The 19,406-nt window shown below is 37.0% G+C and overlaps 1 protein-coding gene across 5 annotated transcripts in view; it reads right to left on the bottom strand.

Annotated features, from left to right (window-relative positions):
* The window catches only part of DNM3 (dynamin 3), a 585,714-nt gene that overhangs the window by 90,317 nt on the left and 475,991 nt on the right, over positions 1-19,406 (bottom strand). For all 5 annotated transcript variants that reach the window (XM_057507881.1, XM_036918454.2, XM_036918458.2 and 2 more), the window contains one exon: positions 17,052-17,163. In XM_057507881.1, coding sequence (XP_057363864.1) covers positions 17,052-17,163 — 112 coding nt within the window. The remainder of the gene's footprint in view (positions 1-17,051; positions 17,164-19,406) is intronic.

Here is a 19,406-nt window from a genome sequence, read left to right as displayed (position 1 = left end):
TTTCCTGTTGCTCTTTTAGGATTAGTTGTATTAACTATATTTTTGTATTATATGTGGTTTTGGGAGGAGTTCTCTGTCTCATCTCTCATGCCACCATCCTGAATCTCCTCCCCACTCACATATTTTGTAAAAAAGTTTTTCTTACCTTATTAGGTCTCTAAGTTTATAGAAATAATACATGAGTACAATAACAAGTTAATACATGGATGTCTAAGTTTTCTTCAAACCCCTTTCTTACACCTTTCTCTATGTTTATATAAACACATACAGAAATGTGAATACACACACACACACACATACAGACACAAAACTCTTTCTTCTCAGTCTCTTTTGCCGGTTTCTCTTCTACTATACACACACACACACACACACACACACACACACATTTATTTATTTATTTGTTTAGGTATCATTAATCTACAATTACATGAGGAACACTGTTTACTAGACTCCCCCCATCACCAAGTCTCCCCCACAAACCCCATTACAGTCACTGTCCATCAGTGTAGTAAGATGCTGTAGAATCACTACTTGTCTTCTCTATGTTGCACAGCCCTCCCCATTTACCCCCCATTATACATGCTAATCATAATGCCACCTTTCTTCCCCCCTCCCTATCCCTCCCTTCCCACTCATTCTCCGCAGCCCCTTTCCCTTTGGTAACTGTTAGTCCATTCTTGGGTTCTGTGAGTCTACTGCTGTTTTGTTCCTTCAGTTTTTCCTTTGTTCTTATACTCCACAGATGAGTGAAAGCATTTGGTACTTGTCTTTCTCCACCTGGCTTATTTCACTGAGCATAATACCCTCTAGCTCCATCCACGTTGTTGCAAATGGTTCTCTTCTACTATATTTTAAAGGATAGATAATTTTTTCCTCTGCTCTTTTCCTTTTCATTTCTACACTTTTACTCTTGGTGCCAAGAGTTTAAATATCTAACATCTTCCATTTCTCTATCTGAGGCTCTCGCCTCTGAACTTAGATTTATATATTTAACTGCCTAGAAGATTTCTCCATTTGCATGCTGAGAGAGTCATTCAAATAGTTAGATTCTTCTCCAGGCACTTGGCAAGATGATATTTCCTACCCATTTGAGTTAGGTGTGGCATGCGGCTCACTTTGGATAATGAAAAGGCACGTATGGAAGTGATATGTCACATTCAGATAGGAGCATTCATAGCCACTATGTGACTCTCCACTCATGCATTTCCTCTGCCATGATGATCAGCAATAATCCTCTTGGCCTGACTCCTGAAGTGAGAGTTAACAGGGAGCACAGCCCCAGACAACTTGAGATGGGCATGTAGTGAGCAAGAAATCAGTCTTGAGCTCCCCACCAGGGCTTGTGAGTTGTCTGTTGTATCAGCATAACTTAACCTATCCTGACTAAACACTGCGGTGTACTAAGAACGCCAACTTAACATGGTTGAAACACAGTGACCATATTGGTGTCTCCTTTCCCAATTTTACTCACCTTTTTAAATGGCACTAACATGCACCTATTGTTCAAGACCAAATCTTTTTACTTTCTTTCAGTTTCCATATCTAGTGCATCAGTAAATCTTAAAGGATTGGCTGTACCACCAAAATATATCCTGAATCCAATTGCTTCTCATTATCTCAACTGCTATGACCCAAACCCAAGCTATTATCTCTCCTCCACTCACACAGCAGCCTCCTGACTCTCCCTGCAAGCCCAGTACCATTTTTGTCTAATTTATTATTGTCTTTTATTATTGATTTGTAAGAACTCTAAACTTTGGAAAAAATAAGATATTAACTCTTTGTCTGTCACGTGTTATAAATGTTCTCTTTTTTAACTTTATCTTTTACAAACCCTGTTTATTCTTTAGAGTCAGATTAAGTCACTGGCTTTTATTGCCATTGGCCTTACTTAGTCTGTGCTTAGCATCACACATAGATAATAGATACCTAACACCACCAAGCATTTTGGTTCTTGCTCAAACTGGAGGTGTCTGGTAGGGTGCCTAGTAAACACATAGTAAATATTGTTCAGTGGCCAAACGTGAGTCTTTGAAACAAAAAGGAAGTTTTTTCCCCTGAAAGGGGAGCATTTCTTATTAGGGACTTTAATTCTGATCCCAGTACTTTAGTTGTCCTCCCGCTTTTCAATTTTCAGATTATACATTTTGTTACATAAATTAATTGATCAAGACAAATGAATCAGATTTTAAGATTAAATCTTTTTAAAAACAGAATTCTTTTCATTAGCCCATATTATATGTTATTATCTTTAAACCTCAATTAGATTTTTAAAATTAAGGAAGATAAAGGGCCAGAAATAGGCCATGAAATGGCTCCCTGATTATCCTCAGATAAATGACATTATTTGTACATTACACATACCACAGTTCTAATGGGTGACGTGCTGACAGGTACAAAGCTGGGATTTAAGGAAGAATGATTGGTATAAGAAGATGGGGAGGCTGGGTATCATGGACTTGAGTATTTGAAACAAAAACACTATTGAAAGCCAGAGGCAATGAAGGAATGTGAGCACTCTGAGACTCATAACATAGTCCTTCAACAATATATAATTCAGTGAGAAAAATAACATATTTGCACAGGCAGAGTAAAAGGAAAGGAGCTGACAAAATCTGCATGTTCATTATCATCATCATCATCATCATCATAACAGTAATAATAGCAATAATAAAATAGGATTTCATAATTATGCCGAGTTTGTAGAGTCTCAGATGCTTAATTCCCACTATTTGTTATTTCTTTTGACTTTCCTGCAAAGTTGAATCCATTTATATTGTTTCTCCTTCTGAATATTGTTTTCATCATTTTATATTTGTTTCTTTCTCACCATTCTCCATATAAATATCTTCCTCATTTTCTTTTGTGTTTTGAAACCTCTTCTAAAAACTGCACAAAGGACAGTTACCAAGAAAAATGAGAAAATGGTACAGGAACAAACATTTTGATGTGTATCGTCTCAGCATTTCTATGTGCAAACACACATGTGCTTTTCATCCTCTATAGTTTTTAAAGCAAAAATGGGATTAAGGTATCTATGGTGTTTTTTTCAGTTAATTTATTATGAAAATTTCCCTTGTAATTGATATATATTTACATCTTTGTTTTTTTAATCTGTTTTGTAGCATTTCATTGATGTACCATGCTTTATCTAACCAGTTACCTATGGTGTTCTTCTTGAACACTGTTAACTATGAGCAGTGTTTCAAAATCATTTTGAACAAATGCCTTTGCACAGTTAATGAATTATTTGATAAAAATAAATTCCTGTAAGTGGAATTGCTTGGCCAAAAGGTTAGCCCATAACCGAGCTAATGTACATCACCAAACTGGCCACCGTCCAGGAAGGACGTGTGCATATTCTGCCGCATGTTGTACACAGGAATCACAGCATCTGCATTACTACATATCATCCTTTCACATTGCTCATAACCTGAAAGCTCAAAATTGATGTTTGGCTGGCTGTTTTAATTTATAATTCTTGGTTGCTAGTACAATTGAACCTTTTAATTGAACTTTATTAATTTTTTGGTCTAAATTAAATGTCTATTGATTTGGCTGGCTTTCTTTTTCTTGATAGGCATGTTTTTGTTTTGTTTGTTTTAAATGAATTGAATATAAATTCTCTTTTGAGTATTTTTAATCCTTTGTCATATATACTGCAAATATTTTACTAATATGTCATTTGCCTTTTAACTGTTTACTCTCTTTTGTCTAATGCAAAGCTTTACATTTGTATGTAATTTAAGCTTTCCTATTTTTCTTTCACAATTTTCTAATTCATTAATTTTCACTTTAATCATTTATTTCTTTCTTTAGATATTTAGGTTGCTCCCTTTCCAATCTTTTATTTTTTTATTAAAAATAATAATTCCACTTCAAAGTTATTAATTTTTCTCTGTTTTAGCACTAGCTATAAATCATGAGTTTCCTGTATCATGTTCTCATTGCTATTATATTCCAAATAAGCTGCAAACTAAGTGTTGATCTCTATTTGGATCCATTGTGAAGTGTATTTTCTCATTCCTAACTAGATAAGCTTTTACATTTTAAGTTTGCTATGTATCTCTAGTTTTCGGTAGCATATTAGATATCCCATATTTATATATATTCACAATATACAATCCATATCTTTTGAATCAACCTTATTTCTTTTAACAATCACATCCTTTTTTTTTTTTTTATCCATTTGATATGCCCAGGAAAAGAAGAAGGATTCTAAACTCCTACAATGACCATGTTTCTGTATGATTTCACTATACAGTAAGAGAAGCACATTAAGATAAATTAACAGAAGAAATTTCTACTTTTTGATAAAAATGCTTCTGTAAAGTCTTAAATTTCAAAATGTAATTTATCACAGTGAAATTTCAAAAATCATACTTGATAATCTGTTTTCAAAACAGAGGTATAAAGAACTTCTTTTATTCTACTTACTGTTAAGCCAATTCCATTACAACAGTATCACAGAGCCTTACAAAAATGTGTCTAAAAATACCTGAGAGAAAATATGTCAAAAACTATGGTATAAGACATAATTATTCTCACTATTTCTCTTAACTAGAGTGAAGTCACTATTTTTTGGAGACAACAGAGAAATAAAATATATAAATAAGCCCCAAGTACCCTTCCGAAGTCCCTTTTCTATCATCCACTGTGAGCTTTTTGAGAGGTACATCAATTCTTGCTTTCCCATTGAGTCTGTGGCAAGATTAATAAATTTGGGAACATAATACAGATTCCACTTGAATTCTCAAAGTTTTCTGACTCCAGTTGAACTGTCCTTTCCTCTAACTGACTATGATTATAGGCTTGAAAACTAAGCTTTAAGCAATACTCTTTTAAGCATGGCTTGCCTAGAAAACCCCAAAGGTTTACTAGTGTTACAATGATTGAGACAGAATTCATTTCTTTAAGCCCATGGAACTAAAATAACACTTTGAATCCAGGGAGCTTTAATCCTTTTTTAAAAACTTGATGATATTCTTATTGTATTCTTATGCATAAATGAAGTGAGTGAGATGGGCTCCCCTTAAATCCCAGGGAAATACATTTGCTAAACTTCTCTAAGAAAATCACGGAAAGCATGTACATTCTTGAAAGAAAATTACCCTAATGGAGCTGACTACCTAAACTGCTTAGAATGTTCTTTCACTTGTACATTTAAATATTAGAGAGGAAATGTACATTATGGTACTACAAGTATCTACCAAGTATCTACCACTCATCTAATAAGATTATAAGACACATCAACAACAAGATGTTGTCAGGTTTGAGGGTGGGTTCTCAGTGCCTATCTCCACATATGACCAAGGACAGGAATGGAGGAGGTGAAGGTCTAGCATAAGAGGTAAGACAAATTAACATGGACTTTGACATCTGTGCTTTTCAGGGTGATATATTTTTGTGACATTGGATCTGGCACACTGTTTTCTTCTTTGCAAATGACTCTAGAATCCAATATCAGCACTCTTGGTAATAACTAGTTTTCTTACTAACAGAGGCTGACAATGTCTACTTGTCTTGTTGAAAGCATTGGGAAATCACTAGACAAAGTATTTTTTTAATGTTGTAAAGACAGGTGCTTTAATCTGATTTTCCTTCCTTCTTTTCTTAAATATCAAAGCTACCTAATATGTATAAAATTATTGCATTTAACCTTACTAGAACTTAATAAAGACAAACATTTTAAAATTCTTTTTTAGCATGTTTGTCCTTTTAAATGTTTCCTCTCTCTGTTCAAGGCAGGCATCTTCATGCTTCTGCTAGGGGAAATATAAGAATCCATTAGTTTAAAAAGACTGAAGCCATACCATTGCAACAACATGGATGGAGCTAGAAGGTATTATGCTCAGTGAAATAAGCTAGGCAGAGAAAGACAAGTACCAAATGATTTCCCTCATTGTGGAGCATAATAACAAAGCAAAACTGAAAGAACACAACAGCTGCAGACACAGACTACAAGAAGTGACTAGTGGTTACCAAAGGGGAGGGGTGGGGAAGGTGGGTGGGGAGGAAGGGAGAAGGGGATTGAGAGGTATTATGATTAGCACACATGGCATAGGGGTGGGTCATGGGGTAGACAGTGTAGCACAGAGAAAGAAGGCAAGTAGTGACTCTGTGGTATCTTACTACACTGATGGACAGTGACTTCAATGGGGTATGGGGGGGGTACTTGATAATATGAGTGAATGTAGTAACCACAGTGTTTTTCATGTGAAACCTTCATAAGAGTGTGTAACAATGATACCTTAATAAAAATTCATTTAAAAAAGTAATAAAATAAATAAAAGACTGAAGCCAGGTAAAGTGATAGTAGATTTCTCTTTCTAAGGTGGAAAGATTCAGAAGGGAAGAGGTTAAATGTAGCTTCCCCCATTAAATTTTTTGAAGCATTTACCTTACCTAGGATTTGTTTTAGGTTTCATGATATCTCTGAACCAACATTAAGAAATTTGAGAGCTTTTGTTATAGAATTTTATTCCTGCCATTTTAAGTTTTTCTCTACCTTTAATTTGCCTAATTTAGTGTCAAAGATATTTAACCAAATTTAAAGTCTTTAACAAAGAAGTAAAGCTAGAATTCTGTTAAATTTCTGGAAATGCCTTTCAAGAGAGGGAATCAAATTAAAGAAAATCAAGTGTCTTCTCTCTAGGACGAAACATGGAGATTACTTTTTATCTAAAGGCCTCAATTCTGAAAATGACATTCTGATTTACATTTGTACTCAATAAACAAACAAATTAAAAAAAGAAAAAAACCTCTCTGTTACTATATATATTTATTTCCATTCCCAAAACTGATTTGGGAAGTCATAGATTCTGGTCTTCCCTGTGAAGACACTGAGTTGAAAACCATGGTCCAGAGAAACCCCTCCAAGGAAGAACAGACTCTACTCTAAGCAGTTTAGGGTATTACTATGCCAACAGAAAAACATTTTCAAAGGGAAAAATAAATAATGAGCCTGGAAGGAAAATTTTTCCTGAGCAACTGTGATCTCGTCACAAAAGGGAAATCTGCTTTTTAAGGAGAAATAACAAAATGCATATGATTGCTCCAAGAGGAATGTGAATCTTGGTGTTTTGTATCATCATGCATTCATAACATAAATCTAAATATGTACCTATTGTAGTTTTCTTGGAGTTGAGAGGATTAGTTCCGAAACTCGAAGCATAATCTGAAGAAGGATGAAGCAGGTCAATTTATCTGTCACTGCAAAAACAAATAGTAGGGTTGTTCCATACACCTGAGCATATATATGTGTGTATGTGGATGTGTGTGTATGCACTACATTTAATGTATATGGGAAGATGAATTCATTCATCCTCATGTAAAGAAACATGAATTGAGCAGGTTTCATTCTCTTTAACGTCTGGTTAGTATCATAAATAAGAAAATACCATTCACTAAATAAACAATTGGCCATTGTGAATCTAAAATGAGTCACCTTTTACAGCTGGCTCAAGTATATGGCAGGCAACAAGTTAGGTATGTTGCCTTAGGGACAACTCAGAACAAGCATTCCAGCATGAGAAGGAAAAAAGAACCTCATATTCTCCTTTTGAAGACTCCAGATCTATACTCTGGAGACAGCAGTTTGTATTCCAGTGTTTTCCATTTATACTGAAATTCTAAGCTAAAGGAAAATAGCATGCAGATGTACTGTCTGTGATCTGCAGAGCTCTTTCGTGCCAGAGTCCATAGTCAGTAGAATGATCACATTTTTAAAGTATTAGCATTATTATTTTTTCACAAACTACAACTTATTCATAAACAAAGTTAACTTATAACATAAACAAAGTTAAGGCCTAAGGGCAATAAATATCAGCACCTCCCAAGCAGCCACTCATTATTTAAAAATCAAAACAGTAAGCACTTGCATCTTTGGCATTCTGCAAATGACATTCTAACTAACTGCACCTGAAGGTCCCTACAGCATTGTATCAAGCTTTCACAACACAGATGGTGGCCCCAGGTGCCTGGAGACCCTGGCGGGTCTTCTGCATTACCCTAGAAGTACCATAATGAGCAGTAACTCAGAATTTTTTAGTTTTATTGCTGATTGCATTATAATTATTTGAAAATCAGCAAACTCAATTAAACTGAACAAATTATCCAGAAGAACTTGACCTAGCAAGACACAACAAGCGGATGGTCCCTGCTATACAGAAGTGTTTTCTTTGGGAGTCTTACAAATGCCTTTAACTCATCAGTTGATCACTGACTGGTCAAAGAGGCAAATCATAAATGCTTCTCGAGTGGTCTATGGGTTGGTACCTCCCTAGCACGTCAGCAGCTGGTTCCCTGATCTACAGCATGCACAGGCTTGCTATTAGTGTACTTGCGATTAGCTCGGGGTACTTAGCAAGCAAACCACAAAGACTCACTGCAGTGGAACTGACCAGGATCAGACACACTTACTATTCAAGGACTGAAATAGAGTATATGGTATAAGAACCAAAATAGGGTGTTTCATATTTTGTCCAGATGTTTTTCCAATAGTAGTAGTATTAGTTAGAAATATCATCCTTCACTGTGTGTAGGAAATCTTTAATTAATTTTACAAGTTATCTGCTGTTTTTAAAAAGTGAACTATTAGTGGCCTGAGTTACCACTTTTCTCCTTCACCAATGCCTATCTTGTACTTTCCTTGCATCATTTTTAACTTTATTAAATGTTATTACCTGGGCCATAAGTAGTTATATCAAGATATAAATTTATAAAGTCACTCTTTTCCAATACCAACCATCTATGTCAACTTACTCCACAACAGCACATTCCTTCAAATTAAACTGTGAGATTTCTCACATTTGTTTTGCATTCTATATGTACAGCTTCTGAATGGCAATTTTGATGAATTCCAGCTGGTTTAAATATGCAGGCAGACCTTTATACAACAGATTCTTTTCAATTCTTATTGTATTCAAGGAGACCCATTTTAAGTGGGCCACCTGATGGGATGAAACACTGATAATTCTCCACAGAAAAAATGAAAAACAAATCACCCTGTTAAACTTAAGACCATCTTCCTATGTTACGATCATCTAACTAATGTAAGTGAACAGTTCTAATCTTGTGGAAAAGTTGAATTAAAATGTAAACAAGCTGACAACCCTATGAACAAAATAGCTCATTTATCTATTTCAACAACATTAAAGTAATTTCCACCATTTGTGTATGTTGCCTAGTTTCACAAATCTATCACACACATTTCAGTCTCCTCCTCCATTCCCCACGTCCTCCTGCTTCCATCCAGCTGGAACACATCAGGGCGCAGAAGCCAAGTCAAACGTTGACCCCACCCTCCTCCATCCACTTTAAGGCACCTTCAAAGCCAGAGCACTGATCTGGCTCAGTTTCGCCAACAAAGCCAGCCATCCTGCTATTTAAGACTCCAGTTTGGGGTTTTTATAACTGCACATTAACATGAGAGCTTTGATTTTGGGTCAAAAACTTCAGCTGCACTGAGTTTTATCAGATTGTGGTTCCCTTTCTGCAGAAGAGTTCTCATTATTAAATCTTCATAATCTTTGCTCTTGGTGTCGATCTCCTTCCTTACAATATCGACTTCTCTGAGGTGTCTGATAACTAACCCCAAAGAATATAGTGTTTCCCTTCCAGAGGGTCAAAACAGAGCAGCCATTAAGGTATTCCAAAGGCGCATTTGCAGTGACGTGTGCACACCCCGTGTCATTTGTGCATGGTCACAGGCAGCAGTCATTTCAGCGTGCACAGAAGCACTCTTGCCAACACACATGCAGGACGGGAGTGGGAGCTGGAGAGAAAGGGGCTGCACGAGGACAAAGAACTTACTTTGCTGTTCCCCTGTGCATGCAGCCGCAAGGAAGAAAACAAAAAAGGAATATGTTAAACATACATTCATTTTAAAATGATGAGGTTTTTTGTGCTAGAGCAAAATCAAAACAAATAATTTGAACTATTCACTGACATCCTATACAGACACATACGGCACTTAGAATTCACGGACAAGTCAAAGAACCTACTTATATTAAATGAAATCACATATTCATAACAGCAGAAAATTATGACAGAGATTTCCCCCTTTCTTTCTACTTGGAATAGTGGAGTGTGGGAACCTGACCAAAGAACCTCGGTTTGAATTGGTAATAAGTGAACCGTTAGCATGAAAGGCAAAGTATTTAGCATGTCAGCTTGCTCCTTCCTGACAGCCCCTCCTCTAAGATGCCAAGCAGTGGAAAATTTCATCAGCCAATGCATTTTTAAACAAACACTGCATCCTTGGTTTCAAAAAAAGGTGGAAAAAAAAAAAAAGGAAAATAGAGCAGAGGAAAGGAGTGGGTGGTTCTGGGGAGATGGGGTAAGTAGACCAAGTTACGACCTCCATCTGCACCATTCCTTCATTTTGTAAATTATGAGTTTTGTCTTGGGTTGGCATGGGAAGTGAAAACTGTATAGTGGGGATGCGGCCAAAATAAACACTGGGCCATGTTCAAGAAAATGGGTCTGGAAAGGTTAGTCACAAAATTTAGTCATTTCTAAAAGGGACACTCTGGATGGAGACACAGAGAGTAGCGAGAGACAGGCGGCGGGCAAATGGCTCTCCTGTTTCAAACTGGAACTACATGAGTATGATTTATATCAAACAATTTAACTCACATATGGCTTAAAAAAATAACATGGTGATTCATTACTCCCAGGGCAGCCTGAGTCCTCGCAAGGTCAGATCCTGCGGGGGATACGTGATGGGATATGGGCAGGGAACAGACCTGAACTCTTCTAACAAGGGGCCCAGAAGGAATTCCTTGGTGAGACGCAGAGTCGAAGAGAGCTGTTTGTAAAGTGGGTGCATCTGTGCAGAAGGCTGAGCAGAGGGTGGGGGAACAGGTTGGGCTGGAGATCTGGCATTTAGTTTTAAAAGAGGATGTGGAGGGGAAAATCAGACATATGAAATTTTCTGGATAGTTGTAGGCAACGATCGCAAGGAGAGCTTGTTTTATTGGAAACACTGCCAGCTGGTGACTCTGGGGAAATGTCTAATCCAAGTGCCATCATGGCCATCAGATGTAATAAAAACACGAATTTAAAAACACTGATAAAATAATATAGAGAAGCCTCTGGCATTGTGAGTTGCCATGATATATCCGTTAACAGCACTGGCTTATGTGAGACATAAATAACAGTACAGAAATGAATGAAGGGGGAAAAAAAGAGTCTTTTGTAAAGAATACCGCAACTGTTCAGTGAGGTAATAGAGATCCCCATGGGGAATTTTATCAAGAGTAAAATACTATTTCAGAGAACAAGGGGACCCTGGTTCTCCAGAAAGTGCAATATTGCTGAAAATACCTCAAACAGATGGAGTTTATTGTATCCACAGCACTGCAACTTTTGGTCTACCAAATCAGTGCCAGGAGTTTCTGCACATTAGGGAGTGACTGGCTTTCCTGCCCGAGGGCAGACGTTCTGCTGCAGCGGCAACAGTGATGTCACAGAGGAGGGGCCTTACTCCTTGAGGAGGAGAAACTGCAAGTAGAGGACATGGTGTGGCTTTGCCATGTCTGGTTTCCCTCGCCTGTTTCCCCACTGTCTGCTCTGAGAGGCCTATGAGTCCTGAATGGAGAGCAGTAAATGCTTTACAATTCCCTCCTCTATTCTGGGTGGCAGCGGTGTAGGTTCAGACCCTGAGAGCACCTCCACTGAAGAAAACCTGAACTGCTCAGAAGTGGGCCCGTAGCTGCCCTCAACTCTGTGGGAAGCACGGCTGCAGACACTAAGAACAAAGTGGCCTGCGGAGGGCCAAGCCCAGGCACCGTCAGTCCTGTATTATAAGATGAAAATAAACGCACAGGTGTGGTCTTCACTTCTTAACAAATGTTTATGGATGTGGGGCCGTTCCTTTTCTCCTCCTAGACTAATACAGAGGCCCTCTCCCCTCATGGTTATTTGCCACAGAGGAAAGTTCTGTTTTAGAATCTATCCAAGAGGAATTTCTGAAGTCCCCAAAAGACTTCATTGTAGGACAGTTTCAACCTTCAAGACAGTCCTGAAAGTTTTCACTGTGACTGGAAAAGTCCTGAATTCAGAGGTATGGGGAAGTTTCAGGGTGTTTCACTTTCTGCATTTTACTTCTCTTGAGAAATCATATACTCTAAGGGGTACCATCTATCTATACAGGTAATCGATCTATTACCTGTATAGATTTGTGGTGTTTGACTTACCTATATAGATCTGTGGTGTTTGACTTAACAGACACGCAAAACTGAACTTTTACCAAACTTATTTCCAGGGCATGCACTGATCTGTGAGCTGTTTTTTTCAGACAATCAGTAGGCCAGCATCTGTAGGCAGGCATGTGAATCCTCTCTTTCCCTGACAGCCTCTCTGGCTCACTCCTGCTGACTAACAGACACTACGAGGCCAGCCTGACCACAGGACAGAGTAACCTCAAGACACCCCTAAGCAATTTACCAGCCAACAGTTGAGGAAATTCTCCCTCAGAAGCCCAAATCCCACTGACAGTTTCCACAGAAAAGGGAACTACAGCTATGTAGATACCTTAATGGCTTTCAATATTAAAAATAATAAAGGCTATATGGTATTGAACACATCACCCAGTTGTAGGCACCAAGCTAGATGTAATGCAGGACAGTCTTTATTTTATCTAAAAAAATTCACTCAGAGGAAGATGTTATTTTGAGTTTAATAAAGAACAAACAACTGGAGAGTTAAGCCAGTTGCCTGAGCCATACAAGTAGTAAATACAAGAGTTGGGATTCAAATGCGAGTGGATTTGATTTAAAGTCTGCCTCATTTCACTGCACACTCATAGAAAAAGTTTATATATATGTGTCAGTAAGCCTTTTAAACATTCTTTAATTGTAGCCTTTTTATCTGTCTCAATTAAAAAAACAATTCCATTAGGAACATCTTTACTTTGCAACACTCATTTAATACTATAAAATCTTACAGTGGTTATCTTTCAATTTAATAGCCAAAGGAAACAGAAATAAAAGAAATAAAATACTGCTAAACTGAAATTCAGATTTAAATGTATTTTTAAACTACTGTGGCTGCTCTCAGAAAGATCAAGTGACTGGTAGAATATTAAATTTGAGGGTCATGGAGCAAGACAGTGTGGTACAATGAGAAACTGAATCCAGGACTCCTCATTTCCTTTTCAGGCACTCACTACTCTGCTCAGGTAAATCGGTATTTTGTTTTGGATCTAGAAATGCTAAGGGGATAAAGGTAATTAGAAAATGCATGTAGTTGGGAGTTGCATTTTATACAGATAACCACTGTAGTTTTTAACACATTGTAATTATTTATTTGCATTTCTCTCCTTCACTAGACTTGGAACTCCTACAAAGAAAGTAAACATTGCATCTTTTTTTATCTTTGAATCTCCAGAGCCCACCATAACAGTGATAGATGAAGGGAAGGAAGGAAGTGGGGGAAGGAGGGGAAAGCAGGAAAGAAAAAAATATATATATAGAAAACTCCAAGAGAAATGACCTAAGAGACAGAAGAAACAGGGTAGCAAAACATTATGATCTGAATGGAAAACATCCCATCATGCGGACATAATAAAAAAAAACATGATGGGGACAAAAAGCATATAAAGTTATAAAAAATGTGCAACCTTACTGGGAAAAATTTGCCCAAAACATCATTTCACTCAAATTTGGGTGATGGCTATTTATCTAACTGAAGCCAAACTTACACAGTTTTATAAAATGATCTAAGCAGAATGTTTTTTCAGTCAAAAAGACAGGTATTCTGTATAGAAGCAGAGGTTCTTGCACCTAGACTCCTGTCTATGTATGACATATAAATGTTTCTTTATTAGGGTAGAAACTAACTGATTTGCTGTTGACTCAATAGTTTATTGATACAAAAACAAAATGACACATGAGAAATCCTAAAAATTTACTTAGAGAGAGACATATGTTATTAGGTTAACCTCCCTTCTTCATCAAATCTTTCTAAATTGGGAATAACTGCATCTAAAAGTACCCCCCACCCTCCCCACCCCCCAGCCCCCGTCTATGAGTATTCACCAAATGGAATGTTTACACCAACACTCTACTTAAGATTGTTTTCAGTAGTTAGCTGCCATTAAATATGTGCAAGTCAGGCAATCATGTCATATAACCTGTATAAGTACATGGTGCTTAAGAAATGCAAATATTGTTTAGGAATAAAACTGAGAAAAGCAATGTTCATGGCACACTGCCAAGTTTAATTTCCTGTCATGTCTTTGGCATGTAGTAAAAAACTCCTTTGTCTTGATCTTCTAAGCAACTGTACTAAAAGTATGTTTATAAATAAATAAAAATGATGTGAAAAGAGTCAAAACAGATTATGTAGGACAATTCTAGATCTGCCTAAAACTGAGCATTGTGATAAAAAATAGCAAATATTTCATTGAGCATCTTCTTTGTGTAGACCTATGGATATGTGAAAATCTAAAGTTATAATAAAGATAGTTCACTGAGGGATGGGTAGTTTTGTTTTTCTAAGACAGCTTTCCCTCACAAGAGATGCATTGCATAATTTCTTTAAGTAACAAAGCTGTCTACTGAATTAAAAATAATTGTAATTGATAAAGTCATGACAAGAAAACATTGTCACAAACATTACAGTTATATGTAAGGAAGATATATACACACACACACATGCTGATATTATACCCAAGCATACTTGGAAGACAGAAAATAGCACAAAATATTTGCAAACTCATCGGGCTATATTATAATATCCACAGTGTTAGAGTTCTCCTTTATTTATTAAAAAAACTAGTCTGTGATGAAAACTATAATCATCATCACCATCACAAATAAAAATAGAGGGCTTACTTTTGCCCACACTGTTCGGTGCTGTTTCCCTGAATTATCTCATTCAATCCCGCCAGCCATGCTATAGGTAGGGTCTCTTGTTATCTCCATCTTAGAAATGAGAATCTTGAAACATAAAAAGAACAGGTAACCTTCCCAAGTCTCACAGCTTGTACAGGAGCATCCAGAATTTCAATCTAGGTCATTTGACACCATGCCTGCGCTTGAACTCACACGCTCTACTGTTTCTCATAACACCCAGCCATAACCATGCTTTACAAATGTAAATATTATGTCACTAATTGGCTCGAACCCTCTAATGACTTGCCATGTCACTTAGAATAAAACTCAAACGCTCACTGCCTTTTGCAAGGCCTGCCTAACCTGCCTCTGGCCCCTCTCCTCTTGGAAACTATCAGCACCTCTGTCCTCCCTCATTGTGCTCCTGAGACACTGACTTTTTTTTTGCTCTTCTAAGAAGCTGAGCTGGGTTTGTATTTGCTAGTCCTCTGCCAAGGACAATCTCGGACTTTCATGTCACTTTCTTCCTCTCTTCCTTCAGGAGCCTACTCAAATCACGGGGCCTTCCCTGATCACCTTTTCTAAGATAAATCTTGCCTGTGCATCACTCTCACTGCCTATCTATTTAGCTTAACTTTATTTTCTTACAGAACTTATCATCCTCTTAAATCATATCACACGATTACACGGTCATTCATTCACTTAAGGTCTGTATTTTGGGGGATGGGGAGATAAGACCTTATTTTCACCTCTGTATCACTGATGCCTAAAATGTGTCTGGCAAAAAGCATGTGCCCAGGAGTCTTTAGGGACTGAATCAATAAAAATTAAGTATATGTGCATTTTTAATTTAGAATGTTCATGAAACTAAACATACTATCATCAATGGATAGGAAAAAGTAATAAGTAATGATTAGGCTTACCAACAAAAGTAGAAGTGGTACTCTTGTTTTTTAAATGATTTCTCACATGTGGTCTTTAGAGTGGTATATATCTATGCAAATATGTATGTACACAACTGATTAAAAACTGGACAATTATGAAAGTCCATCTACAGATACCTCTATACCTGAGTATCAGCAGGAAGAGTCTGATTTCACCTCATTTAGAGGGCACAAGGTATGTTGTGGAGTTCATCGTTTTAGGTAGTAACCAGACAAGTGCTGGTGGGGATGGGGTTAAGAGGTCTATGTGTAAGGTAAAATTAGCAATGAGGAGAACATTTTGGCACAAGCCCTCAATCCTTTATGCCTGGAACTGTTAAATTCCAATGTAACCTCAGGGAAGTGTTCAGGTCTGACATCCCCACAGAGATGCTCCAGTTGTCTCCCATTGCACCCATATTTCAGACTTTCTCTTAAGAAGACTTTATGCTTATTTCAGGCCTAGAAATGAACAAACCTATTTAAAGCCAAGTAAGTACCACAAGGATCAAGTTGGACCAAATCCCCAAGGCTCAGTCTTAGTACTTTAAGTTTAGGGGAAAACATCTTGAGGGGAGCATCAAGTAAGCAATGAGAGTTGCTCATCTGCAGAGCCTGTTTAGTGGTGTGTATATGCTGGGGAGGACTTCTGAAGTTTAAATCTAGGCTAGTCTGTGTAATATTACATTTTCCAAGGAACACAAATGGAAGGTCTGCTTGTTAATTTGAATGAGAGAACTGTCTCCAAGACACTCAAAGTATATTAATAAAGATAACTGGTGATCACAATATAATTTCTTTGTTCAACCAGAGTTTGAATACAGATAGAATTTTGGATACAGGTAGTACCAACATAATGAGGGAGGTAGGTTTTTATAAAAATATGTAAATTTTTAAGAATATGACATAGTGGTATGATTGATGATATACCTAACTGTATGAATAATGTTATAAACTGCTTGTATTAATATTATAATGACTGTGGAATAGCATATAAAGGAAAACACAGTTTTAAATTAAAACCAAGAAATTCTCAAGAGGGACCAAGAGGTCTGAGATTACATATATTATGTTTTATGGCAGAGTAGGGCTTTTTCCTTAACAAATATAATAGTAAACTTCTTAAAATAGAAATCTAATAGAAAAGAAATATAAGCAAAGAATCAGTTAAAATTATGCCAAATTAATTAAGTTAAAAGAGAAGAAGTTTTTCCAGCATATAGTATGTAGAAGCATGTTTCCTTAATCATGATTAATAAGCAAAAAATAAGAGATATATGTAACTTACTAAAGATTTATCAGGATAAACCCCAGCTCTTAACAGAGAGGCTTTCCAGCTGTCCACATCCTCCTGGGAATCACATGCCAGCTCAAGGAAGCGATAGTCTTTGTACACATTCCTAGAGTAAAAGAAAGTCATGCTCTTAGTTTTGAACCAAACTAAAAATGATTTTCTATCACTGCAGACAATGATGATGTCAATGACAATCCAAATGGATAGTTCTCTACAGTCATTGGGGAAAACAAAAACATTTCACTGTATTTAAAATAATAAGTAAATTCCTATTTGTTAATATTTATAATTTTTTGTACTGCTCTGCAGTAAGATGTGAAGGAAATACAAATGTTCTCAATTTGACACACTGGGACTGGGAGCTGTTCTGAGGGGAACAGCTTTGCTATTGCCTAGCAATTAGATCACCTTTCTGGAACTACAGTACAAGTCTAACTGGCTCGTAAAACTTCAAAACGCATGGCAATAATCTTACAAACCAAAAATATTATGCTAGAATCAAACAGAAATGCTCATCACTATTGTGAAAAGGAAAGATCAATAACGACTATTTAACAGAGTGAAATGACTATAAATGCTTATTTATAACTGGACAATGTATAATTTGATATTGCTTTTCTTAATAATAAAATAATACATAAGGTATAATAATGCCCATTTTGAAAGATTTGTAAATTAGATAAAAATAAAACTTGGTAACAATCATCTGTTTTTCACTATTTCTTTATATTCTTTGGTTTTTTCACACAGTTGACATTCTCATCTTTTCTCTCTATACAGATCAATTTTGTGTCCTTCTTTTTCACTTACTATTATATCCTTGTCATTTATACCACTGTATCTTTGGAAACATCAAACATAATGACATAATATACATTAATGTAAGTGTATAAATTACTTAACCTCCTAATATTCAGTAATTTCCCCTTTTTTGCAACCACAAATAGTGCTTAAATGGACATTTTTATCTGTAAGCCTCTGTCACATTTACTATTATTATTTTCTTAGGATGGATTCCTATAAACAGAGTGACAGGGTCAAAGTTATGATGACTTTTTAAAACACTGATACACATTCCCAATCACCTTTCCAGAAAAGATAATCTAATTTACACATATAACAGCAGTTCATAAAATTAATAATCTTTTCCTTTTCTTAGTCTCTCTCAAGGTGTTCTTATTCATGTCTAAGAGCCCCAATTTACACCTAAAGTCAGATGGCTCACATATTTATATCCAATGTCCAATCCTGCCCTAATTTCATATTGCTCACTGACTTCTCCACCCTAAGAATCTCAGAGGAACCTTGACATGAATGACTGAATTGATTTCCAACTTGGCGTTCCCATTTCATGCAGTTGCTGTGTAATCCAGATAATTTAGGGATCTTAGACACCTTCTGTTCTCTCATACCTGTCTTCCATTCTACCACCTACAGTGTACTTCCTGCTTAGGGCCCCACCTCGGTTTCATGGACTATTACAATAGCCTCCTCACCGGTCTCCCAGTGTCATATGATCCTAAATTTGTTCTCCACATCGAATCCTCAAGAATCTTCTGAAAATGTGAGCCAGATATTTTTACCCCTGGTATAAAACACTCCAATAGCCAACTGCTTTTAGGAAGAGACCACACTCCCTGTGATGCCCTGTGTGGTACGGCCCCTTCCCATCACTTTCTCCTCCAGCTTCTTTTCACACTCTGCTCTCCCTCACTCTTCCTGCTCCAGGATCCCTGACCTTCATTTACTTCCTCAAGTGTTCCATGCCTACCTCCAAGGTATTTGGATATACAGCTCTCTTTCCTTCCCTTATGGCACAGTTAGTTTCTACTCTTCTTGGGATCTCAACCCAGTCACAGCTTCCTCGGACATCACTTCCCCACAGGTCAGCTCCTCTTTCATACATTTTTCATATTTCTATTTACCTTTCCTCTATAACACTAGTAACAGTTGTGACTACAGAACTGTGCGTGTGTGTTTTTTACCTCCCTTTCTTTCTTATTTATTTCTTTATTTTGATAATGTCTATCTTCCCAACTAGCCCATAAGCAGCATTAGGGCAGGGAGTGTATTTTTATGCTCATCATTATATCCCCAGGGGATTCTGGGAAGATGATGGCTTAATTGTGCTCTGCTTTCTCTCTATTTCCAACTAAGGCCAAACACATCCTCATTTCTTCAGTCAAACAGACATTAGGGTTGGTATTCAGGCAGAGGGTGTGAGCTAGATAGCTGCAGTGCTTTCTTGCTCTGGGCTGAACAAGATCTTTGGGACCACACCAGGAGAACTCTAAGGCAAGAACTAGCCTGAAGAAGCCCCTTTGGAGAGCTGTCCTTCAATGATCACAG

This window comes from Manis pentadactyla, chromosome 9 (assembly GCF_030020395.1).
Source record: "Manis pentadactyla isolate mManPen7 chromosome 9, mManPen7.hap1, whole genome shotgun sequence".
NCBI lineage: Eukaryota > Metazoa > Chordata > Mammalia > Pholidota > Manidae > Manis > Manis pentadactyla.
The sequence above is the reverse complement of the archived record's forward strand: the minus strand, read 5'-3'. Positions and strand labels throughout refer to the sequence as shown.